The sequence below is a fragment of the Trichosurus vulpecula genome, chromosome 3, assembly GCF_011100635.1.
Source record: "Trichosurus vulpecula isolate mTriVul1 chromosome 3, mTriVul1.pri, whole genome shotgun sequence".
In the NCBI taxonomy this organism is placed as follows: Eukaryota; Metazoa; Chordata; class Mammalia; order Diprotodontia; family Phalangeridae; genus Trichosurus; species Trichosurus vulpecula.
The window spans coordinates 118,464,744-118,492,408 of NC_050575.1; the positions used below are offsets into that span (position 1 = coordinate 118,464,744).

Genomic DNA, 27,665 nt, shown 5'->3' on the forward strand with positions numbered 1-27,665 from the left:
GCTGTGCCCTCGGGCTGACAAGGCACTGAAGACCCAAGTACAAGCACAGTTTGATCAGCCTTCCATCTCCTTTAATCATTCGTGGCCTTGATGCCTACCGTTGGACACAAAAGTCAGGAGCTGAGGAAGTACCTTTGGGATTCTCAGGACGGCTTCAGCACAGCGATGCTGACATGCTCCATCTGCCACATGACTGATGTGAGCTTTAAGGCTCTCTTAGCTCTTCCAGTTGGCAGATAAGACTCTTTGGGGGTACTACCTGTTAAGTGTGTAGGGGGGGAACCTCAAAGCCAAACTATATTTGGGGTAGTTCAATTAAAAAATAAAATAACACTCTTCCTTAACAGTAACCCAAATAACATTCTTCTTTAAAAGCAACTCCTTTAGTGTTTGTGCAAAACATACTAAAGCTGGTGTCAGAAGACCAAACCAGGGCCCTGCATCTACTACTTGGGTTGCTAGGAATAAGAGACTCCGTGTTTCTGAACCTCACTTTCTTTATCTGTAAAATGGTGATAACACTCACATTTTGAAAAATATGTTCTGTAACCTAAAAAGAGCTCTGAGCGATTATTAATATTTGCATCCTCCTCACCATTCATAGAGCAGTAAATGTGCTACCCTCTTCCACGGAGCCTTCTCTGACCAATTCGAGCTACATATGAATTCATAGCACACATTGTACCCTTCCTTGGGTATTTATATCACACGGCCTCATTGACAATTCACATTATTTTCATGAACTGCCATTCAACACATAGTGTGGTAGAGGTAACTCTGGAATTGGAGCTAAAGGATCTGAGTTCGAAATTAGGTTTCGTTACTCACTGCCTGTGTGAGCTTAGGCTAGGGAGGGAAGAAGGAAAAGGAAACAAGTGTTTATGAAGTGCATACAATGTTGTAGGAACTGTGCTAAGCACTTTACAAATATCTCACTAGATCTTCACAAGATACTTGGGGAGGGGTAAAGGTTATCATTATCTCCATTTTACAGATGAGAAAACTGAAACAGAGAAAGATTAAGAGACTTGGACAGTCACACAGCTAGTCAGTACCTGAGACCACATTTAAACTAAGGACTTCTTGACTCCAGGCCCAGTGCTCTAAACATTGAGTCACTAGCTGCCCTTGTGGGGATGAAGGTAGTGATTGTCTTATTTTCCCTAGTGTACTTCATAGAGCATAACAATTTTATGGGCATAGTAGGCTCTTAATGAATACTTAGTGGATTGAAATGCTGGACGTCAAGCAAAAATTGAGAAAAAAGCACTACTTTACTATCTATTATAACCATTAAAAATACCAATAAGCTTTCAACAGAGGGATAGTATTAACGTCCAAATAGAATACAGAAAGCTACAATAGAGGGGCTCTCTCCTGGGATCTATCGAACTTTTAATTGTTCTTCCTTGCCTTATTATTATTTTTTTTGTTCCCCATGCAGAACTGTGCTTTCAGTAAGTTGAGTCACTGATCTGGAAAATGTATACCTTCCGGCTTAAACCTTAGCAGACTTAATTGAAATGAGTGTTCTAAACATTTGTGGTATTTACTGGAGCTTCAGAAATAGTTTACCATAAAAACCTGGAGTCAGTCAACTAGCATTATTAAACACCTACTGTGTGCCAGGCACTAGTTCTACAAAGAAAGGCACAACAAACAAACAAAGAAAAACCAGTCGCTGCCCCTCAGGCGCTCACAATTGAATCCTGGAGTCGCATGAACATTGGACTCAGAGTCAGAGAACCTGAGTCAAATTCTAGGCCCTGTCCTTATTATGTGACTTATATTTTAAGATTCCATGACCCTAGGCAAAATATTCACTTCTTAGAGCCATAATTTCTTCATCTGAACTTGTACTACTTTGCACAGTTATTCACAGAGTAACTGATAATTAAATGAGACTATGAATGTATTGTAGCTATAAATGTATACATACATATATGCATGCATATGTATATACATTAAGTACATATATGCATATATGTGTACATATATACTATTAGCATTGGGTGGGCTACTATAAATAGCTTTCTGGTGCTTGATAAGGAACTGTGGAATGGTTTCACTACAGCTTTCCTGCTCTGACTCCCAGTTTATTTCCCAAGCTTACAATGCTGTTGTGTCGTTTCAGTCATATCTCACTCTTTGTGACCCCATTTTGGAGTTTTCATGGCAAAGATCCTGGACTGGTTTGCTATTTTCTTCTCGAGCTCATTTTACAGATAAGGAAACTGAGGCAAGCAGGATTAAGTGACTTGCCCAGGGTCACACAAAAGCAAATGTCTGAGACCAGATTTGAACTCATAAAGATGAGTCCTTCTGATCCCAAGTCGAGTGATCTATCCAATGTACTGCCTAGCTACCTGGAAGCTTACAATACCTATGGATATTTCTATTCTTTACCTGTAATCTAAAAACAGAATGATTAATTTAGGGAAGTTTAAGGCCACATGAAGAGGCAGGAGCAAGCAGAAATCAAAAACAAGCTCCCTGACTTCAGGGTCGGCATACTTACTAGACCACACACACACACACACACACACACACACACACACACAGGCACACGTGTGGCATAGACTACCAAGCAGCTTTACTGACCTCAGGGAGGAAAAAAAATCAAACAATTAACTGCCCATTTATTTAATAGCCTCATGTGAGAATCTTACTAGACATAAAAATAAATGTTCATTTTGGAATCTTCAAAGCCCCCTTTGAGGTGTTTCCATGCATTATCGGAATAGTAATTATTTAGTGATGAAATTACACAAAGGCCCTACCACTGTGCTCAGTGCCCTCTGAACTAATTCACATCCAATAACCCACCACCAGCTTTTTCAGGAGAATCATGCCTGAGTACATTCCTATCTAAAGTTTTCCCCTGAAACGGGGAAGAATAGAACAAATAGGATAGGGTTTAGTGACAGAGGCTCAGAATTCAAATCTCACTTCTGCTATTTAATTACATGGGTCACCCAGTCAATCAACAAGCATTTATTAAATCCTCTCCAGGCTACACTCAGGACTTCCTCTATCATGTTGTTGTTATTTAACTCTTTCAGTTGTGTTCAACTCTTTGAGTTCCGATTTGGGGTTTTCTTGGCAGAGATACTCAAGTTCTTTGCCATTTCCTTCTCCAACTCATTATTATTATTATTATTTTTTACAGATTAAGAAACTGAGACAGAGTTAAGAGACTTGACCAGGGTCACACAACTAGTAAGTATCTGAGGCTGGATTTGAACTCAGATTTTCCTGATTCCAGGCCCAGATCTCTATCCAGTGAGCCACCTCACTGCCCTCCTCTACTATACCCCAGCTCTTTATCTTGAAACTTTATTCTAGTCCTGGAATTTACCTCCTAGAAATATGCTTTGGTCCTGGGGCTTCTCTGTTGGATTTCACATCCCCTTCCAGAACCTCCATTTAAGGAGGGCACCCAGGCCAGTGAAGTCTCATTCCTCTCTGGATTTCCCTCAGGCCTCCTTTGTCTCCTTCTCACATCTTTTCTAGTTTCCTTTAATGTACTGTCCAGGGCAGCTAGGTGATGCAGTGAATGGACTGGAGTCAGGAAGACCTGAGTTCAAATCTGTCCTTAGACCCTTTCTAGCTGTGTGAGCCTGGTCAAGTCACTTAACCCTTTTTGCCTTGGTGTCTTCATCTGTAAAGTGAGCTGGAGAAGGAAATGGCAAACCACTCCAAAATCTTTGCCCAAAACACCCTGAATGGGGTCATGAAGAATTGCACATGACCAAAAGGACTGAATAATGTATTGTCTACTTCCACTAGAATGCAAACTCCTTGAAGGCAGGGCCTTTGTTTCTACTAGTATGTGTATCCGCAGCATGTAGAACAACACCTGGCACACAGTAAGCTCTTAATAAAAGCTTACTGACTGAATGGCCACCTACTAAATTCCAGGCACTATGCTAGCTAGCTACTAGGGTAACAATGAAATAGCTTCTGCCCTCAAAGAGCTCCCATTCTATAGGGGGAGACAACATGTGCAGGGTGTACATGTAAAAGTGTTTACTACCTCTATACCAAATAAATGAATGGAGGCACTAACAGATTGACCAGGGGAGGGTTATCTGGAAAGGTTACATAAAAGAGTGGGCATGTGGGTTGTACTTAACCTCTCTGACCCTCAGTCTCCTCTTCAGTCAAATGAAGGGGCTGGAATAGGATCTTAAAAATTCCTTCCAAGGCTAAATCCTATGACACTTCACCTATTTCTTTTTAAAAAATCCCTTCCTCCTACAGGCATATAGCCTATGTAAGTTTATTAATATTCGCTCCTCAGCTTTATAGAATTACATTTTCTTTCTTTTTTTCCCCTTTTTTCCTCCTGAGAGAAATATACACAGTGAAAAATCCTGCTGAGAAATCTATATACAGCAAAATCCCACCAGCAATGAAATTATTTCCTCCTGCCAGAAAAATTACCCTGGACCTTAGTACAACTTACACACATCATTATCTCCTGCAAAACCCTGTTCTTATTTAGAAATGCAGAATTTTAAAGCTAGAAGAAGAGAACCTAAGAGATAATTTAGTTATAAACTCATAGAACTTACATCTTCTAGTCACATGATAAGGGAAGAAGACATGGTCCACGGAAACCGAGTAGTGACAATAACAACAACTACATATAGTGTTTCTATAGCACTTCAAAGTTTATACCATATTTTCCTCACAACTACCATGCAAGGTAGAAAATACGAGTGGTCTTTTCCCCGTTCTTCAGATACCTAAGCAGGCTTCAGTGGTTAATGAACTTGCCTTGTGTCACACAATCTGTAGCTATGAGATCTAGGACTCCAACCAAGGAGCTCTCTCTCCCTAGCCAGTGATTTTCTGTTGCATCAGTATTCCCAAGGCTAGAACCCATCTCCCGGTTCCCAGTCCATTGCTCTTTAAGCCCCAGTTCCAGTCTTGACTTAGCCTAACTTTTCTTGCTGACCCCTTTATTCTTCACCTGAAGTGAAGAGTTCAGAATTATTGCTCAGACTGCCTTGCAGAGGGCAGAGACATGCCTTCAAGAACGAAGACAGGTATCTTCCCAGCAACAACAAAGACAAATGACCTCTTTCCATGGATGTCATTCCAGGGAACAGGGCACAGATGATGCTTGAGTACTTTGCAAATACAGTAAAACCTCATTAATGTAGACCCCACTAACTGACAATCGGAGATAATTTGGACTGGGGTTGGGTAGAAGTTTACCTTTGTACTATCTATTAAAAAAAGTTTGCTAAGCAAATTAGTAGTGTAAACAAGATGGGGGAGGGAATGTTTAATATACTTAAGAGGATATACTGTCTCCAATCACTTTAGTAGCACCCATTTAAGTACAAACAATTACTGTGCTAATTACAATCTATCCCTATCTGTTCAGCAGGTTCCCTAAGGACCTCTACTTGGCAACACTTAGCCTAGCTTGAGTTACTGTGTGTACTTAAGGATAACGTAAGTGAATTTCCTCAAAAATAGTCTCCACTTCAAATGTTCTACTAATTCAGATGGGCCTCCCTCTACCCAGAAAAGCAATCTATCTGGAAATTCTAAAACCAATTTCTTTCTTTAAGAAAGTTGGGGGAAGGGGATTTGAGAAGGAGCAAACATTCCACACACACACACACACACACACACACACACACACACACACACACAGAGAAATATATACTATGTTTTCCTGCTACAAAAGATTTTTAACTTTCTTAGTCTAAGCACACAAAAATATACTGTTTATCACTTGGTTTGCCCATGCAATTATCATGTTTGGTATATTTAGAAATGTGAAAGCCTAGAATAAAATGGAAAGTTGGTAAAAGATGTATTTCTTTCTCTTGATTTTAGCCAATTTGTTGGAATCTTTAAAAAAAAATCCTTAAAAAAGCTTCTCCTCCCCCAAATGTTCACGTCTCTTCCTTTAATTCCTAAGTTTTAACAGTATGAGATTTTGCCAAAGTATTTAATAATAATAGAGACGCCCAGGTCCTTTTCTGCTCTCCCCAGCTTTTCCTGTAGTAGAATTCAGTCTCACTCTATGCTGGTAAGGAGCTCTTAGCTGCCATCCAGTAATAGCTCAAATTGAAATTCAGGCACATAAGAGAGGAGCTGATCTGGGCACCCAACCGTGGCATTTGAACATCCAACTCCGGAGCTGGTTTCAGATAACCAACTTTCCCATTGGTGTCAACGTACTCAGAAACCCAGTTTCTGGATGAGTATGAAAGATGTGCTGCAAATAAAATAAAATGAAAATGATAAAAATAAAAAAATGGCATTGCATTATGCATCAAGTGGATTGTAGGTCAAGCCTGTCTGTCAGGGCTGGCTTTAGTCAGAGAGAGAATTCTCCCTACTTTGTCACCCCAGAGAAGATTAGCATGGAAATCTTGTTTGAAACTTGATATCATATATCTTCAGCAACACCCATACAGAAAACACAATTTGGGCTCCAAGGACTATCTGGGCTTCTAATGTGGAGAGCCAAGGGACAAAAATCTTTCTCTATACCTATCCATACCATAAGCAGTTTTGAATCTGGAAGAGAACTATGGAATAGGCTCAACCAACCTCTCTTTTAAAGATGAGAAAAACTAAGGGGTAGAGAAGGAAAGTGATTTTTTTGAAGGTCAAAGAGCTAACAAAGGTCCAAACTGGGATTTGAACTAATCTTCTGTTTCAAAATCTAGGACTACTTTCACTATATCTCATTATGCAGACAGCCCCCAAAAAGTACAACCCTGATGTTAATGAATAAGGAAGGTATTTTTCTGAAATACTGCATCCTAATAAGAAGGATCCCCATCATGTTGCCCTTATGGCTTCCTTCTTGATTCACTGTTACTACTCTAGTATAGACTTTCTTGCCTAGGTTATTACATTATCAATATATTAATAGTCCCTTAACTGTCCTTTAATCCATCTGCTGCTAAAGCAATTTTTCTGCTGGTCATGATGATGCATGTCTATAATCCCGTCTATTGGGATTCTCTGGCTGGTGGATCTTTTGAACTCAGGAGTTCTGAATGGGCTAAGCTTAATGGATGTCCCATTAAGTTTGTCATTGAAATGGTGAGCTACCAGGAGTGGGGGTATATCAGATTGTCTAGGGAGGGGGAAACTCTCAGGATGGAAACAGGAGCAGCGCAAGGCTTTTATACTGACTGGAGGGGGACCAGACCTGTGAGTAACCCAGCCAGGTAGAGATAGGGAGACCTAGTTTAAAAAATAAAATAAAATAATCTTTTTTTTAATAGAGGACTGGGATTAAGTGACTTGTCCAGGGTCACACAGCTAGTAAGCATTAAAGCAATCTTTCTAATGAATAGCTTTGAGCATATCATTCTCTATTAAGTGGTACTGGATTTGAGTGAGAAAGACTTGAGTTCCAATCCTGCCTCACATACTTTCTGTGCTGTGTGATCCTGGGCAAATCATTTAATTTCTCTTGGCCTGAGACTCCTTATCTGTAAAATGGGGCTAATCAGTACCTGTCTCTCAGGATTGTGAAGATCAAATAAGATAATACATGTGAAACAACTTGCAAACCCTAAAGAGACATATAAATGCTAGCGATGACTTCCTGATTCCAAATGAACAAAGTTCATACTCCCTCTTCTGGTATCATAGGCCTTCCACAACCTAACACCCCCACCATACCTGCACCCCCTTATCTTTTAGCATTCTTCTTCCCCTAATGTGGTAGACTGTTCACCATTCCTCAAATGTCCTATGCCTTTGCTCATGCTACTCCCTCCTCTTAGAATGCCCTTTCTCCTTGCTGTCAAAAACTATTCAGTCTTAAAAGTACAGTTATCCTTTCCAGATGTGGCACCCCCATGATCTGGAAAATCCAAGAAAAAATTTTTGATCCTCCCTTTAAAATAGAGAAGAACTGTTAATTTTTTCTTTTTCTTTATGGGATGTTTACAGTACCTTATTGTAAAATTTGGGTTTATTTATGGTATTGAAATATATAGTATGTTGATATTATAAAATACTACATGTATATGTTTTCTGGATTTCTGAGTTTCTAAATTGTTTCTGTGTTGGCCTTCATATATCCATTTCAGCTTCTATAAAATTCCCCCAAAATTCCCATTTCATTTCTTAAGCTCACCTGTCATATATCAAAACAATGATGGGGAAAGTTACAATGTGGAAGGGATAACTGTACAACCCAAGCATCCCTTCCTCCATGAAGCCTTCCTATGATCTAATCCAGGCTACAGTGATGAAATCTGGCTCTGCCCTTTGTGGCCAGAGAAACTTCAAGGCAGGAATGGAATCTTTCTCCACCTCCTATCCGACCCTTCACATTCTATTTCTTCAATATTATTCATGCAACATTTCACCACAGTGTGTGTGTGTGTGTGTGTGTGTGTGTGTGTGTGTGTGTGAGAGTGAGAGAGACAGAGAGACTCTGTGTGTGTGTGTGTGTGTGTGTGTGTGTGTGTGTGTGTGTGTGAGATGTATGTTTACCTCTTTTAAGGCCCAAGGGAAACTACAGTAATGGGAATGAAGTAAATCTGTATGCATGAGATTAAAGCATCTTCATCTAATTTGGGACTTTCAAATATGGGGGAGGCTATACAAAGCCACTCTGCCTCAGGTCACTGCAGGGGAAGGACTTCAGTTCTTCCTTATCTGAATTGCTAGGCTGCCATCTGTGAGAGGTAAAAAAACAAGTCTTCTTATCTAATTAGCATTTGCAGGCAGCAGACTGGTGTTCTGCAGCCAAGTGGTTGTGTTACCTTGGACGAGTCATTTAATCTTTTGGGGGCCTTGGTGCTCTTCGTAAAACGAAATAGGCCATTCTGGTCTATGTTCTGACACCTCAAACAGCCCTAACATCATAGGTTTCATGATCCTTCTTGGTCAAAAAATTCTGTGTTCAAACATCCCAAAACCCCTTCCAGGGCTAAAAGTGGGTGTCTGCCCATGTGACCTTGGGGAACTCATTAAAGCTCTCTGGGCCTAAAATTCTTCCTTTGTAGAAGGAGGAGACCAGACTAAATGATCTTGAAGGCCCTTACTAGCTCTCAATCCTGATTCTGTAGTAACCATATCATTCTAAAATGTTAAGGAGATTTCTAATTTTAACTGTCTAGGATTCTAAGCAAAATCCTACAAAATGAAAAAAAAAAAACATCCAAGCTGGACACTGTCAGGAGAGAAGTAAAATACAGAAGGCCCCAAGGTCTATGTTAGCTTCCAACAAGGTTCAACCCCCAACTTTTGTTTCTTCTTCTCCTTCTCACTCTCTTCACTCTGCTGTAGCTTTTTCTTTTGCCTTCCATCTCCTGGCAATCTCAACCCCCACTGGCATTTCTTCCCTGGAAGGAAAGCAGACAAGCAAGAAGAAAAGCCGTAGAAGCCCATTTGGGAGACGCACTTGGTGACAAACCACGTACTCCTCATCTTATGAATTGCTCCTGGCCCCTCTTTGCAGTCCATCCAGCACATTTCCCTCTTTGCTCTAGTGAGACTTAGGATGTAGAAACATCTAGAACAGAATAGCCCACTGGGAATTACTATTTAAGCACTACTGACAGAACGAAGGATTGTTTCTCAGGCTGATGGCTGTGGAATGGGGAGGGAGAAACTTGATTCTGCCATTTATTACCTCTATTGCCCATCAACAAGCATTTATTAAGTGTTTACTATGTGTCAGGCACTGTAAGTGCCAAGGATACAATGAAAAAGCAAAAACAGTCCCTAAGCATACAGGACTTTCCTTATCATTCCTCATCCTCGCATAGTTAAGTATTGCAACCAGAATTAAAACTCAGGTCATCTGGGTGGCAAGGTGAATAGAGTCCTAGACTTGGAATTGGGAAGATCTGAGTTTAAATCCTATTTCAATGTTTTCTAGCTGTATGACCCTATACAAATTATTTAACATCTTTCTACCTCAGTTTTGTCATCTGTGAAAACAGAGACAATACTATCATCAATGTCCCAGGGTTGTTGTGGGGATCAAATAAGATAATATTTGTCAAGTACTTTATAAGCCATAAAGTGGTATATAAATGGTAACTATTATTATTAACAGTGACTCCAGGTTTAGCATTGTTTCCATTACACTCTACTACATTTACATACGTGAGGTTTTATATTTGTAAAGTACTATATGGTTACAGAACATCTGACATACATAACCTCATTTGATCCTTACGACAACCTTGGGAGGTAGGTTGTATATGTATTATTACCCCAATTGTAAAGATGAAGAAACTGAGGTCAATGTGCTTCTGTGATCTCTTAAAGATTGGAAAGTCAAGGGGCAGAGCCAAGATTGTGGAGTAAAAGCAGGGATTTGCTTGAGCTCTCTCCCAAGCTCCTCCATATATCTGTGAAAAATGACTCTAAACAAATTCTAGAGCAGCAGAACCCACAAAATGGCAAAGTGAAACAAATTTCCAGTCCAAGACAACCTGGAAGGTGGACAGGAAAGGTCTGTTGCATCAGTCCGAGAGAAGAGTGCAGTCTAACATGGGCCATGTCGGTACAGACGGGCCCCAGCAAACCTGGAGTAGGCCTCAGGGCACTGAATCACTGGCAACTGTGGGGGTTTCTAGACTTCTCGATGCACAAATGGCAGAAAACTTAGAAGGTCAGTAAGAAAGGTTTGTTGGACCTGAGGGAGAGAGGAGCCCTAGGGCAGTGGCAGTGGCACAAGCAGCAACAGTAGCTGCTTCTGGAGGTCTTCATCCATAGAAGGCGGGGAGATCAAGAGGCTGATCAGAGAGGGATTGCAGGGATCCTTTGCTGGTGCTGAGGCAGGATTCTCTTGCTTTGCTCATGCTTAGATCTGGGTCACAGTCCTGGATGGTGGTCCTGGGGCAAGGAGGAACGTTTGTGCGGTGGAACTTGTGGCGGTGGTGGAGAAGGAATCCTCCTCAGAGTTTCAAGGCAGAAAAGAGTGCTTGCGGTCACTCAGACCAGAGCACAGAGCAGGAGAGGAGTAAATACCTCTCCTTTCATCATACCACCTTGGAAGAACTGAAAATTCACAGGTCCCTAGAAATATCTCTAAACACAGCTGTACAAAACCACTGAAGCTTGGGACAGTACACCCTCCACACTGGAAGCAGAGACCTACCTTAACAAAGAACTAAAAAATCAAGTAATTGGCTGGGAAAATGAGCAAACAGAGAAAAAATATCATACTGTAGAATCTTACTTTGGTGACAAGGAAGATCAAAACATACAACCAGAAGAAGATAACAACCAAACCCTCCAAAAAATATGAATTGGTCACAGGCCATGGAAGAGCTCGAAAAGGATTTGGAAAATCAAGTAAGAGAAGTAGAGGAAAAATTGGGAAGAGAAATGAGAGTGATACAAGAAAATCATGAAAAATAAAACACAAAAGGAAACATAAAAAATGCCAAAGAAAATGACACCTTAAAAATAGACTAACCCAAATGACAAAAGAGGTCCAAAAAGTCAACGAAGAGAAGAATGCCTTAAAAAGCAGAATTGGCCAAATAGAAAAGGAGGTCCAAAAGCTCACTGAAGAAAATAATTCCTTAAAAATTAGAATGGAACAAATGGAAGCTATTGACTTTATGAGAAATCAAGAAATTATAAAACAGAACTAAAAGAATGAAAAAATAGAAGACGATGTGAAATATCTTCTCGGAAAAAATACTGACCTGGAAAACAGATCCAAGAGAGATAATTTAAAAATGATTGGACTACCTGAAAGCCATGATCAAAAAAAGAGTCTAAACATCATCTTTCAAGAAATTATCAAGAAAAATTGCCCTCATATTCTAGACCCAGAGGGGAAAATAGATATTGAAAGAATCCACTGATCACCTCCTGAAAGAGATCCCAAAAGGAAAACTCCTAGAAATGTTGTAGCCAAATTTCAGAGTTCCCAGGTCAAGGAGAAAATATTGCAAGCAGCCAGAAAGAAACAATTCAAGTATGGGGGAAAAACAATCAGGATAAGACAAGATTTATCAGCTTATACATTAAGGGATGGGAAGGCTTGCAATACGATATTCCAGAGGTCAAAGGAGCTAGGATTAAATCCAAGAATCAGCTACCCAGCAAAATGAGTATAATCCTTCAGGGGAAAAAAGGGATATTCAGTGAAATAGAAGATTTTCAAGCATTCTTGGTGAAAAGACCAGGGCTGAATAGAAAATTTGACTTTCAAATACAAGAATCAAGAGAATCATGAAAAGGTAAACAGGAAAGAAAAATCATAAAAGACTTGTTAAAGTTGAACTGTTTACATTTTTTCATGGAAGGATGATATTTGTAACTCATGAGACCTTGCTCAGTATTAGGATAGTTGGAGGGAATACACACACACACACACACACACACACATATATACATACACACACACAGAGGGCACACGGTGAGTTGAATATGAAAGGATAACTAAAAAATAAAATTAAGGGGTGAGAGAGAAATGTACTGGGAGAAGAAGAAAGGGAGAGGTAGAGTGGGGTAAATTATCTCACGTGAAAGAGGCAAAAAAGCTTTTACAATGGAGGGGAAAAGAGGGAAGGTAAGATGGAATGAATGAACCTTACTCTCAATGGATTTGGCTTAAGAAGGCAAAAAAATACACATTAGATTGGGTATGAAAATATATCTTACCCTACAGGAAATTAGGGGGAAAGGGGATAAGAGAGGGGAGGAATTATAAAAGGGAGAGCAAACGGGAGGAGGGAGTAATCAGGAGCAAACACTTTTGATGAGGGACAGGGTCAAAGGAGAGAACAGAATAAATGGGGGGGGGCAGGATAGGATGGAGGAAAATACAGTCAGTCTTTCACAACATGACTATTATGGAAGTGTTTTGCATGACTACACATGTATAACCCATATTGAATTGGTTGCCTTCTCAATGAGGGTTGGTAGGGAGGGAGGAAGGGAGAAAATGTGGAACTCAAAATTTTAAAAATGAATGTTAAAATTGTTTTTACATGCAACTGGGAAATAAGATATACAGACAATGGGGTATAGAAATCTATCTTGCCCTACAGGAAAATAGAAAGGAAGGGGATAAGAGAAGGGGTGTGGTGTGATAGAAAAGAGGGCAGATTGGGGGAAGGGGTAATCAGAATGCATGCCATCTTGGGGTGGGGGAGGGGAGGGATGAGGAGAAAATTTGGAACTCAAAATCTTATGGAAGTGAATGCTGAAAACTAAAAATAAATGAATTAAGATATTTTTAAAAATTGGAAAGTCAGGAAAAGAACAGGCTGAGCCTTAAACCTATGTCTCTTTGACTCCAGGTCTATAGTTCTTTGTACTACAACACACTATGTAAAGGTGTACTACCCAAGAGTCTTGCAGGGGAATGAGCTAGAAAGATCCCTAGAGAAAGTCAGATTGGCCTCCTGAAGTCCAGACCGACTTCTCTGATTCACATATGGGATGTGGTGGGCCAGAGATTCTAGGTTAGAATATGTAATTATGGAAAATGGTGAGCCCTAAAGGTTGGACAGTAAGTACATAACTGTCAAGATTGCTATGATGCTGATGAAGGAAGCAATAGTGGCATTCTAATTTTGTGTTGTTTATGGTAGAGTGATAAAGGGGAACTTTAGTCATGATAATTGTAGCTATCATTTATATAACATTTTAACATATATAAAGTTCCTTATCTATATTACCCTATTTGACCCTGCTAAGCAGGGTTTGTTTGTTTGTCTTCTTTTTTTCTTTTTTGGTGAGTGACCAGACTTGTGATTCAGTGGTGTAGGGTTTCCAGCGAGGAAAATAAACAAACAAATAAACTCCCTCAATCAATGATTATCAGAATCTGTTCTGCAACTCATAGTCTTAGAAAAGTGTTGGGGCACTGAGAGGATGAGTGGCATGGCCACTGTCAGAGGTAGGACTTGAGCCCAGGTCTTTCTGAATCTTTGGCTAGCCCTCTATCCACTACATTGTGCTACTATTGGAAGGTACTACAGGTAACACTGTCACCATTTTATAGACGATACTCCATATGTGGATCTGTACAGAAATAAGATTTCAGATATAGTATAAACCAATCTGTGGGAGCTTGATAACAAGGTGGTTTAGAAATATATTTAAACTCTTCTTGCCTTTGAGAAACATTATCTTGAAAGCTTCAGGAACTTTAAGAGAAGCAAACAGGATATTTAAGAATTAATCTCCAGGTTATAAATCAGGAAGGGGAGCTTCACTAGGTACCTCCTGGGATTTAAGGTTCCTAGATCTTCTCTGGAATGCCTATCTGACCCTCTCATGTTCCTGGGGTCATCTGACTGTGAAGCTTTTTCTCCGCTAGCCTCTGAGCTGACCTGCCATGCCTTCTACAACACCCAGTTCAGTATCTTCCTTACAGTCAGCTGGTGTTTAAGATACATTGATTGACTCAATTTCAGTCTTCTGGAGATCAGATGACATACTAGGAAGTCCAGTAAGCTTTGGTGGCAGAAGACAGGGTCAAATCCTGGGTCCCATATTTATTACCTGAAGTGACAAGCAAGTCATTTTTCCTCTGTGAACCTCAGTTTTCTCATCTTTAAAATAGAGATGAAAAAATGTATACTGCCTCCTGTCCAGAGTGATTGTGAGTAATGAAATTCATAAACCACAGAGCATCGTAGAGGTAGGAACTATTATTATTCTCGTCCTGGATATGCACTAGCTAAATAGAGAGTCAAGGTGTTACTAAGACCCTCAGTATTTTTCTTCTCAACGAAGCACAATCTTAGACAGAGGAAAGCTAGGGAAGGTCATAAAACAGAGTGTGGTATGTAACTACATAGGTCCACATTGGTAATTTTTTCATTTTGTTTCTTGGCAGGAAAGAGGCAGGAACAGAGACCTAAGATTAGACTAAACCCTAATACTTAGTATTTACTAGTCTGTTAAGTATTAGCCTAAAACCAGACCTTGGCTGAGGAGTTTTTGTACCACAAGTAAAGTGAGAAAAATTTTGCCCTGTTGTGTATGTTATATCAACTCAAGGCTTTGAATATTCACTCTGACACAGGCACCTTGATTTTTGACAAAGTCATTCCCTAAATACTATAAAGAATAATATTTTCTTCCGTTAAAATATGTGCCTTTTTTAAAAAAGACATAATATAAAATGTTATACTCTAAAAAATCTTATTGTCTTCCTTTGTGTATTTCACCCAAGGCAATGACCCACTTTGTCCAACCCTACTTGCAGTTCTACCCAGTATGAAATATTTTACTTAAGAGAAGGGGCTAGAATGAGGGGACAGTGTTCTAACAGAGAAAGCATTGCTCTAAGGTGGAATTCCAAATCATCACCAACATGGAGAGAGACTGCAATGGCTGCCTACTTCCCATTGGACAGCTAAAAATAGAGGGACCAAGTGAGTCTCAGTGGCCATTTGGTAAACTCTGACTCAGTATCCTCAGCATGTGTGATGTGGGTGAGTGAACATTGCAAAAATAAGGCTGGCTTTCCTTGACTTAAAAAAATGGAGACCTTATGCCACATTCAGAGGGGGATTTTGGTGCCAAACCTAGAATTTCTATTGCATATCTAAAACAGTGTTTTCAGCATGGTAATGTATGCACTGGAAATCAGAGCAGATTTAAAGCTGTGTTTCGAGTAAAGCATCTTCCACCATCTCTCACTTTGTATGTCATTCCTTAAATGGAAAATATGGCAGAAAGGGCAATACACTAGATTTGGAGTCAGGATCCATGTTGCAGCTCTCCCTCTTACTAGGTATATGACTTTGAGTAAGTCCCTTAACCTCTCTAAATCTCAGATCCCTCATCTGTAGAATCAGGAGGCTCAACTAGATAGTCTCTCAAATGTCTTAGTTCTGACATCCTATTATCATTGCACTATCCTATGACAAGGTTTTCTATTTCTAGTATGACTTTTCCGCAGCCTATCTTTGGTCCAGGCTCAACCCACACTCTTAAGCACCCTCATTCCTCTGTTATTTCTGTTGTTTGTCAGTTGTTTGTCAGTTTTCTTCTTTGGCCTTCATTGCTCGATCCTAGAGCAGCTCTGAGTGGGAGTTCCCTTAAGATCAATGACTGAAAACAAGAAGCGACCTTAGGATCCATCTAATTCAGTCTTAATACTTTTTAACAGATGAAGAAACTGAGGTCCAGAGACAATAAAGGATTTGCTTAATGTCCCATAAGTCATAACTGTTAAAGGTTGAATTGGAATCCAGGTCCTCTGACTGCAGAGATATTGCTAACTACATCGTTCACTCACTGGGCTTTTGTTGTTCTTTATCATCCAAGGCCAAGGTCAAGATCTTCACAGACAGAGCTGAATGAAAATGGATAGTTGAAAGCAGAGAGAGAGAAGCAAGAGTAAAAGAGATATTTTTAAACAATTTCTTAACCACAAATGAAACCTTGCCAAACCCATCTTAACCAAAAGCCAAGTGAAAGAGAAACATGAATCTGACCTATTGCACATCATTTGGAAGGGCAAATGATCCTGAAAGGGATTTTAAGTGCCACATTCTGGGATAGGAGAGGGGAGAAAAGCATTAGAACTACATCTTTTTCAAGCTTTAGAAGCCTCTAAACCAACACTTCCTCTTAAAGAACATTGCTCTTTCCCCCCAAAGTCCCATGAATTGAGGGAAAATGTTTCCCCAATTCATTTCTCTTATAAACTTGAGGGAAGCCAGAAATGAGATTTCTGCAATCAAGGGTCCTTATCCTAGGGTCCATGAGCCTTATTTTAAAAAATTGATAACCTTATTTCAGAATAATTAGTTTCTTTTTTAATTCCATGTATTATGTTTTTTGCGTTTAAACATAATTCTGAGAAGGGGTCCATAGGTTTCAAAGGGGTCTATGAATCACAAAGAACTACTGGACTAGAGCCAGGGCCTGAAGAAATAGATGAGAAGTCTAAATAAGGTTATGATAAGCAGTATGACAGATAAAACTTTATCTTTGTAGCTGAATAATAATTTTGAATTTTCTACTTCGTGATACATGACAGAATCATAGAATAATATTATATCTTTAAGATGGTTCTTGAGGAGAGACCAATGGAATTCTCAGGCATATTGCAAGCTAACAGAGCAAGGGATTTGTTGGTGGTATTTGGGGGGAGGTACACGGCCCTTAAGTCACATGGATCAATATGGTAGGCATCCATGTTGAGGACTGGATTTTGTCCTGAGTAACTAAGTTGTTATGAGGACTCAAATAGCTTACCCTTTTATTCCACTTAATGGATACTTATCACCCAAGTTCCTATTATGGAAGGAAATCTAATACAATAGACACAGAGCCTTTCCAAGTTACTTTGGGGCAAAAAAAGTGTTAAAAAGGGAAAAAATAACTATAATATTTATGTATACGTCAGAGTGGACAGCAAGCTATCCATTCAACATCTAAGAAGTATTAGTGCTATTTTCCCCATTTCACAGATGAGAATGAGAAGACCAGAGAATTGAAGTGACTTGAATGAGGATCCATAAGAAGAAAGTACTAAAGCCAAGTCTAGATAGCATGCAGGCCTTTTCTACCCAAATTTGGTATTAGCTCCACACCACCATCTTCCTTTTGTCTCTAGCTACCTGGAAAGAGACATATAAGGGCATCAAAGAGTTTTTATTTTACATGCCTCTAAGGGAAATCAATACAACTACTGTTAATAACTACCATTTATGTAGTACCTTTAGTTTTGCAAAGCACTTTACATATATCATCTCACTTGATCCTTACAACCCTATGATACAAATGCTATTATTATCCCCATTTTACAGATGAAGGAATGGAGATTGAGAGAAGTTGAGTGATTTGCCTAGAGTCATAAATGACTAAGGCAGGATTCAAATTCAAGACTTGCTGACTCCAACTCCAGTATTCTATCTACTTTGCCACCTACTGTCTTGTTAATAACAAGAATTTAAGTGTTTACTTTGGGTCAAACACAGGGCCAGACATTTACAAAGGAAAAATGAAAACAAATCGCTACCCTTAATTATGCTTTATGAAGGAAAAACATGGACACATATAAGTAAATATTAAATATAATGTACAAAATAAATACAAGACAACTTTTTTCCCTGTAGGAAGAAATACACTAGCAGCTTGAGGGATGGGGTGGTAGATTGTATAATCAGGAAAGGCCTTATATAGAAGATAATACTCAAATGTACATTTAAAGAAACTTGAAATTCTAAGAGGCTAGAGTGAGAAGAGAGTATGTCCCAGACATGTGGTACCTGAGCTTAATTTTGAGACCACACCAACAGTCCTGAGGGAAGTCAGGCACACAGAAATTTAATGCATGCCAACCAAATATAGATTTGCAAATCTTTTCCATTGAATAACCGGATTGGACCTTGAGGACTCTCCCTTTTCTCCCTTATTCTAATCCTCACATTAAAGTAATAATACCTGGAGTGGTTAGAAAGGGACAACCTGGACACTTCTAAGAGCAACTTCTAGTCAATTAACAAGTATCTTTGTCCCAATGGCAGGAGTAGAGACTAGTATATAAAGCCACTTAAATGCTCTCTTTGCTGCAATTTCCAATGTCCTAGTTGTCAGGGCTCTTACTGACAGGCACAGAGAGGTGGTGGATTGAGGACTGGCACTTCAGCTTACAAAGCAATCATAAGCTGCACCTCTGTCAGAGAGCTTTCTGAGTAAGGAGAACAAATCTCTGGGCAGCAGAAAATAGGGCCATTCTGTGAGCTGAACCAGAAAGCGAGTATTATTAAGTTTAACCCCTTTCAAGCAGGGCTTTGTCTCTGAGAGGATAAGGTTGGTTATGCATAGGGGACAGTGCGAAGAGTAGATCCTAATCTATATATAGACTATCAGGGATATTTTATTCAGGGTATTTACCAAAGCCCAAGGCCAGGAAAATTACTAGAAAATGAGACATAAGATAGAGATGGACAGTACAAAGCCTGCTGGCCTCTACAGGAAGCTCAAATTGCAAATGATCATTGGTAGAACATGGGCAAGATGAAAATGGTCATTAAATGGTGACATGCCTGCTGTTTCTAGGATGGTATCCTCAAGAGCTCTAAAGATACATGAAGTGTGTAAAGCATTTGATGATGCCTCCCTCCTCAGCATAAACCATGGCAATATCATAGCTAATAACTGAAACTTTCTTGCTGTTTGAATGGAAGGGGATGGGAGTGAGGATCCTTACTGCACTTGGCTCTAGAAGTTGGTTCAGTAGGATTGATAGTAGGCTTGAGGAAGCTATTTTCAATTCTGAATAGGATAGGATCTCTTGAATTAAAACTGTGGTCCTGAATGAGTCATGTGGCCTGGATCAAGAAGGGAGATTTCTGTTCATTAATGGGAGGAAAACCTCTATCCCACATAACATCCCCCTAACCTAAATCTAACTTCTACCTTGGAAAAGAAAAACAACCCACATGAGCCTTTATGGATGGCAGAGCCTAGACTTTACCCTTGAGTAAGGAGCTGAGGGGCAACTTTATGTACTAGCAAGAAGGGACATGATTAGTGGCATATCACTTGACCAGTAGTAGTAGCTAGATATTCAAAGCAGGTCATCTGGTATCATCCCCCTTAACCTTACTCTTACTCTCTTCCCTCCAAATTGCCATCCCTCTTCTTTTCTCTTCCAGTTGGCCAGGAGGGTGCCTGTCCACATCCACCTCTCTCCTGGCTGTTTTCTCTTCTGGAGAATATAATTATCAGCAACATTTTCCTTCCTTTTTGTCTCTTTTCCTTCATCACTGCTAGGAACTTGGAAGTTTGCATGACCTCATTTCAAGGTATGCCCAACTGGGAACATGAAAAATAATCCATTGTCACCCTCTCTTCAGGAATAATTGTGTCATATTTTTAGGATTATTGTTAGGGATACTATTTTCATTATATTTGAGTAATTTTTTTAATAGATGTGCATGTTTATACTGAGCAAGGAATTTCCCCAGATGGTCCATGTGCTCAATAGCTTCCAATTTATATTGAGTTTATGTGGTTGTTATTGAGCTAATAATTTCCCCTATAGTCTGTGTGCTTCATCGTCTCCATTAAATACCTCTTTTTCTCTTGAGCAAAATTGTGTCATTATTTTACAGCACTGAACTTTCAGGCATCCTAATGACTAATGCCCAGATCTAGAGAATACTGACCCCAGACAGATTTGAGGTTCAAGCAGGCTTGATAATAGTGAAGGAAGCAGGCAGTGTCCCTCCCCAAATCTTCTCATCTTTTGCAGGCTTGTTAACAAGCAGTGCTTGGGATCACAGGCCTTTAGACTTGCAAAAGAAAAATTAGAACCAAAAACAGCTCAAAGTGAAGCTCTTTGCTTCACAAAGAGAAGCCAATAAAACAAGAGAGCAGCTTATCCCCTGTGTTGGCAGTACCTGAAAACATCATAGGATTTAATCTTAGAAGGGGCTTTAGAAATCATCTTGTCTGGCCCTATTATATAACCAACAGAGAAACTGAGGCCTAGGGCAGGGACGTGAATTGCCAAATGTCACATAGGTACTGAGTAGAAGAGATGAGATTGAAACCTAAGTCCTTTGACTACAAAGCCAGTTTCTTCCACCATAGAAATTATGTACATACTTCCATGTATTTAGAAGCCTGAGGTAAGATACAGGAAACCATAACTAGAAGCAGAAACATGAGGAAACAGCAGAGAAATTTTAGTGTGTTCAGTTAATATGTTCAATGGCACTTAATACTAATGCTCTATTCTCTTTCTTTTGCCTTGAATTTAAATTAAATAACTCAGACACAACCCTTAGTATATCAACAGGGAATAGACAAGGTACAATGCATACCTGAAAGTCATCTGGAAGACTTGGCCTTGGTTGACATGCTGGCTCCTATTGTTGTAACCGTGCAACATTTCCCCAAAGAGAGTGTCATTGAACTTGGAATCAGGCTTGAGGCACTTGGGGCCCTCACAGACATCCGATAGCATGAGGCAGGATTTACCATTTGGAGCCAGCTTATACTCTTCCACACAGCTAGGAAATGACAGATGAGATAATTAGACCCATACCCCAGCAAACAGTGAGGTATAATGCAAAGAATGATGAACTGGTACTCAGGAGATCTGTGTTTTAGTCCTGACTCTGTCACTAGTTGTATGAATTTGGGAAAATCATTTCCCTTCTCTGGGCATCAGTTTCCCATGTTAATAAAGGAGTTTGATTGGATGATCTCTAAGGTCCCTTGCAACTCTACCAGTTTATGAGTCTACATTTTAACAGTTAATTTTCTTTTCTTTTTAAACGTATCTTACCTTTATTTGTAACTTTTGCTTTAATATTTCATTCAGTTCTAAAGGTATACCTTACCCTCTTCTATCCAGTTAGTCGTCTCTTATAACAAAGATTAAAAAAGATAAGTTTGAAAAAAGTCAAGCAAAACTCACCAACATATCAACTATGTCTAATTGTATATGAAATATTCCATATCAAGGTTCTTCTACCTTTACCTTCTTCTACCTTTCGAATGAATGGAAGGAGGTACATTTTCTTAATTCTGCTCCAGGGTGAAGCATAATCACAAAGTGACCATTTCATTTTTTTCTTCTGCTGTTTGCATTATTATAGCGTTTTGTATAACCTTTTGATGGTTTTACTTACTTTACTCTGCCTCATATCATGTAAGTCTTAAACCATGTTTTTTAAAATAAATTCATATTCATAATTTCTTATGGCTCAGTAATATTTCATTACAGTCACTTACCACAATTTGTTTAGCCATTGGACAATCTATAGGGATCTGTTATGCCATATAAAGAAATGCTATGAATATTTTGGTGTATTTAGGACCTTTATTTTTGTCTCTGATCTCCTTTGGTTATATGTCTTGAAATAAGGTTTCTGGGTCAAAGGATATCAATAGTTTAGTGACTTTTCTAAAAAGCGTAATTCTAAATTGCTTTCCAGCATAGTTGGACCAATTCATAGCTCCATCAGCAGTGCATTAGCATGCCTCCCCCTTTTTCAGCCTCACCCACATTGATTATTTGCATCTATTGTCATCATTGCCAATTTTCTGGGTGTGAGGTAAAATCTCAGAGTTCTTTTCATTTGAGTTTTTCTTATTATTAGATATTTGGAGCAATCTTTCACAAGGTTTTAATAATTTGCAATTTTTTGAGAACTGTTTCTAACAGTTTTTTAGCACCCCATCTAGCTCTAACATTCAATGTTTTAAGGTTCCTTTCAGCTCTAATACTTTATGACCTAAAAGCTCTCCTGCATTCACTCATTTTGTGCTCAGGTATGAAAAAAGCAAAATCTAGAGAAATAACTAGTACTTCTTTGAGAGAAGCCCAATTCTTTTCAAATAATTCCTTAAAATAATAATAATTCACTTATATAGTGAATTTTCCATTTGTAAAGCACTTCACACACATTATCTCATTCAAGCCTTACAACAGCCCTGCAATTTGAGTATTACAAATAATATTATCCTTTTTTAATGAAGGTAAACTGAGGCTCAGTTTATTCAAGTGACATGACCATGCTTACATAGCTTTAAAGTGCCAGAGGGAGAATTCTAACCCAGAACTCCCTGACTCCAATTCCAGTCATCTATTAATACATGATACTCCTGCTTAGCGGGACATAAATCCCAGGCATAATTCATAGGGCACAGAGACATCCTTCAAACAGCCTGTTAATATATTAATCAGTAGTTAAAGAAAGCACTTATAAAATTTGGGGGGAGTTCATGAATACTGACATACTTAATTATACAACACCTTCTTTAAACCCTTTTTTTCCCATGAACACACAGACTCGAAAAAAGCGTTGCAGACCAATTGGAGGGGAATTACCAAGTAGTTCCTCAAGACAAACTGTATTCCCAAAGTAGCTGTCTACCACATCTGAAAACTGTAGCAGAAACTAGGCTTTAATCACCCTTGTAACAGCAGGGATGGTCCCTTCAGCACTGTGGACAGCTCTTAGCACATTGCTTTCATTGAAGTCAGAAGCTGGAAATACAAATTGACACATGGCAGCAACGGCTGTCCTGAACCTCTAATCACCCAATCCTGATGGCCAATAATGGCCTCTAGAAAATGTCCTCTTGGCAGGCTTACATTGCTGCAGTGAGCAATTTGCACGTAGTGGCATATTTAGACCAGATAGTGGGGCAGCAAGGAGGACAGAAGACCTTCGTAGGGTCATAGGTTTTGGAGCTAGAAGGGGCATTAGAGATCATCTAGTCCAACCTCTCATTTTATAGATGAGTAAACTGAAGCCCATAATGATTAGAGGATTTTCCCAAGGTCACACAGCAAGTAAGTGGCAGAGGTAGAGTATGAACCTAAGTCCTCTGACTCCAAATCCATTGTTCTTTCCAGTGAACTATGCTGTCTCTCCTTGATTTGTTTTATTTTAAGCTAGGTTCTGCATAAAGACCTCATTCTAAAAGGGCCAGGGTCATCCTGGGCCATCTTCAGTTGTCTTGGTGAATATCAGACCACTGGACCCAGATGGCTCTGGAGGAGAAAGTGAGGCTAGTAACCTTGCACAGCCCTCCCTCACTAAAATCAAAGTCAACTGCAACTCATGTCATCATTTCCCTGATGTCATGGTCATCTTCAAGAAGGAAGGACAAACGCAACAACAATAATCTTTAGACTGGGTATCTTAGGGTAAGGAGGGGGGGAATTAACTAGTCACGACATTTTTTTTTCTATGTGGAAAGCTGTACACAAAACACTGTACAGGAAATGAAGATAACACCTTTATCATCATAACTGTTCACATTTCTATGCTACTTTAAGGTTTCCAAAAAAAGCCCTGTAAAAGTAGGCAGCGCAGATATTATTATCCATTTTTAAGAAGAGGAAACTGAGGCCCATAGAGGTGAAGTTACTTTTCCAGGGTCACAGCTAGTAAATGTTAGATAGAAAATTCTAGCTAGAATATTTTGGCACCAAGTTTAATTCTCTTTGTGTTACATGGTGCTGGTTTTGAGAAGCTTGTAATTTAAATTCTTTTCAGGTGCATGGCTTGCTGGGTATTTACCCATCATATTTTCTATACCATCCCTTCAGTTTGAGACTTCATGGTGAAGTTAGGTTCCTGTCCAGGATTGTTTTCTTTGTCACTTTTGACTTGGGGTAGGTTGGGGGAATAATACCCCAAATTCTTCATACTATATGAGTCTCTAAACTCACTTCTTACATCTCAATCATCTCTGTAGCAAGCAGGGGGATGGTGTATAAGATAAGCTGGCAAGCCTATCCCCAGGGGAGCCATGTATGACTGAAGCAGAGAGAATTTCCTTCTCTTTGAGTATCTGAGTCTGCTATCCTCTGATGAATGAGCCTCCTGGTTTCTTGGAGGAACATGCTTCTTCATTGCCAAGTAAGTAAAGCTATGTTCTTGAAAACCAAAGGGCAATTACAAACAACTGTGACTGTACCCCCAGACACAAGTCCTTGTATGCTAGAGGGTTTCTTTTGGGAAATGCCTAAAAGTAGCTGCCTCCTTTTTAAATACAGTGCCTTAGTTTCCTTATTAAGGATCGGGTGGTAGAAAATGCCTATCCAATGTACTCATTATACTTGAAATTCAGAGGACCTATGTTCAAAAAACAGCTCTGCCACTTACTAAATATATGACCTTGAATAAGTCATTTCATCTCCTTAAAGCTCAGTTTAATAGTTTGGAAACTATAGTTAAGAACACTAATACTACTACAAAGATGTTGTAAAGAAAACACATAAACTGAAATGCACTATAAAATGTCAATTATTCTTACATCAATAATTCAAAGATCTATGACTATCAATATGGATACATTTTCCACCAGTGGAGATGCCAATCACTCACTGCCTTAGCACATGCTCTTTGTAAACTGGTACATTTGTGTATGTGTGTGTTTGTGTACAAAATGTGGTGTCTCACTTTATGGTAATGACTTTTCCAAACAGCATTTTTCCTGAGATAAGAGAGAACCTATCCAATACTGTTTCAGCACTCAAAGTTTTTAATTTTGCTAAGCCTATAGATTTAGAATTGAAAAGCACCTGAGAGGTCATCTAGTCTAACTCCCTCTTAGCAATGACGGAACTGAAGCTGAGAAATGTTAAGTGACTTACCCAAAGTCACACAGGTAATATGTAGCAAAGCTAGCATTTCAACCCAGCTTCCTCAGTTCAAAACCAACCACTGTAGAACAAGAGTCAGAAGAACTGGATTCAAGTCCCATCTGCATTATTTACCAGCTGAAATGACATATCAGCATTATGTGCTAGGTGGGGTAACTCACTTCATTTCTGTTACATCCAGTTTCCTCATCTACAAAATGGGATACCCTGTAATAACTTCCATCTTTCCTACTTTACAGGGTTATTGTGAGAATCAAAAGAGGTCATGAATGTTAAAACACTAAGAACTTTAAAATAGCCCCCAATATCAAATTATCATCATCTCTATTCATCTTCTCATCTTCATTCATTCATTTGTTCCTTTGATACGTGCATAGTACTACTACTACTGTCATTCCCACCATCTTGTCCAGCATTGTCAAGTACCCAACCCAAGGATTATAGAAGGAAGAGGAAATATGTTCATCTCAGGTGCGATCTTTGTGTTCCTCACTAATTAAGCAAACTATGCAGTATCAATTTTGAATCACAGCACCCCTTCCAGATATAATTCTCTGAATATCTTTCTCCTTTGGGTGCTTGATAATGATGATGATAATGGTGATGATGATGATGATAAAAACAACAACAAACAAGCAGCATTTACATAGCACTTACTGCTTGCCAGGCACTGCACTATGCTAAGCTCTTCATACATATTAATTGATTTGATTTTCACAACTAGCCCTTTATAGATGACAAAACTGAGGCAGGCAAGAGGTTAAATGACTTGCCCAGAGTCTTCCTGATTCTAGGTTCATCACTCTATCCATGGGGTCACCTAGCTGCTGAGATAGCATTTTGGGAGGGAGATGAGAAAGGCAGGAGAGGATAATGCCCCCTTGGGACACACATGTGCCAATACCATTTGATTCTGTATCATTGAGTCACGTGTTTTGCCGGAACTGAATTGTAATAGAGTCTGGATAACACTGTTGTATAGAGAAACAAAGCATTATACTTAGTGTCAAAATTCCAGAGCCACACAGCTAGAAAGTGCCTGAGGCTAATTTTGAACTCAGGTCTTTCTGACTCCAAACCCTGTGCTCTATCCACTAGCTGTCAGAAAGACCTGAGTTCAAATCTGGCCTCAGGTACTTTCTAGCTGTGTGACCTTTGGCAAATGATTTAACCTGCTTGGACTCAGTTTCCTCATCTGTAAAATGAACTGATAAAGGAAATGCCAAACCATTCTTTACAAAGAAAACCCCACATTCGGGGCAGCTAGGTGGTACAGTGAGTAGAGCACTGGCCCTGGAGTCAGGAGGACCTGAGTTCAAATCAAGCCTCAGACACTTGACACACTTACTAGCTGTGTGACCTTGGGCAAGTCACTTAACCCTGATTGCCCTGCCTTCCCCCCTCAGAAAAAAAAGAAAACCCCAAATGAGGTCACTAAGAGACAGACATGACTCAACAACAACAGCAATTTTTTATTTATCTTCTTATGTACCATTTCACTTTTGTCTTCATATTCTCAACCCCTAAGATGACATGCAGGTGATTAATAAATGTTCACTAATTGATTAAATCATATGAGGCCAAAATTGTTCATTCCTCATTTTCCCTTTCTTAGAGCTCAAAGGGAGACTCAGGGATAGACAAAGTATGCAGTGACCTGTAGTGTAATGAGAAGCCCAGTAAAGGACACTTCTGTTGTAACTTTTTCCCCTAAATGCACAGATTTAAAAATATCAAAGAGTCAGATTACAAGGCCATGTGCTTTTAAGGATAAAGATGCCTACTCTTCATGAAATATAAGAATTAATTTTATTCTAAACCATATTGCATGTGCTAGTAACACACAGAGGGGCACAATTTTTCTACCTTGCCTTGACAGTAAGAACACTTTGCCTTGGCTCTGCCTTTGATCTGTGATGTCAAGAAGTTGGATCCCCAGATACTTGATCACCAAAGACCTAAGATTTTTGTCTCTGGCTTACAGCTGAACTTGGGATTCATAGGATCATTGGATTTAGAAGAAATGCCCATATAATCTAGGTCAGGAGCTGTTAATGTTTTTGTGTCATGGACACCTTTTGCAGTCTGCTGAAATTTCTGGAACCTTCTCAGCCATTTTAAACGCATAAAAGACAATACATAGTACTACAAAGAGAACCAATCATATTTAATTTATCAAAGGATTTTTTTAAAGTAACCACATTCATGAACCCAAGGTTAAAAACCTCTGATTCTACAAAAGAAAACTGAAGGCCAAAGAGGTGACATGATTTACCCAAGGTCCCAAAGGTACTAAGTAGCAGAAGCTGGATTCAACTCACCTGACTCCAAATCTATATCTCTTTCTATGAAACATTCCTTCCTCCTAATAGGATTCCCACCTGAGCTTGTTTTCTGACCCTGAGCTTCTTTCCTAGTTCCATCCCTAACTCTTGCCTGAGAGTAAGAGAATCTACTCATTGCCAAGACCTTTAGTGGTGCCATTAGCCTCAGGTATCAAGGACAAATAAAAGGCATATATTTGTATGAGCTCTGTTATGCTAACATGAGCAGCTTTCTCCCTCCAGCCACCCTGGGGCAC

At 39.4% G+C, this 27,665-nt stretch overlaps 1 protein-coding gene across 1 annotated transcript in view; it reads right to left on the reverse strand.

Moving 5' to 3' along the window:
- The window catches only part of ASTN2 (astrotactin 2), a 1,142,502-nt gene that overhangs the window by 471,196 nt on the left and 643,641 nt on the right, over positions 1–27,665 (reverse strand). Inside the window, exon 13 of the mRNA XM_036751653.1 lies at positions 20,781–20,969. Within this exon, the coding sequence (XP_036607548.1) occupies positions 20,781–20,969 (189 nt within the window). The remainder of the gene's footprint in view (positions 1–20,780; positions 20,970–27,665) is intronic.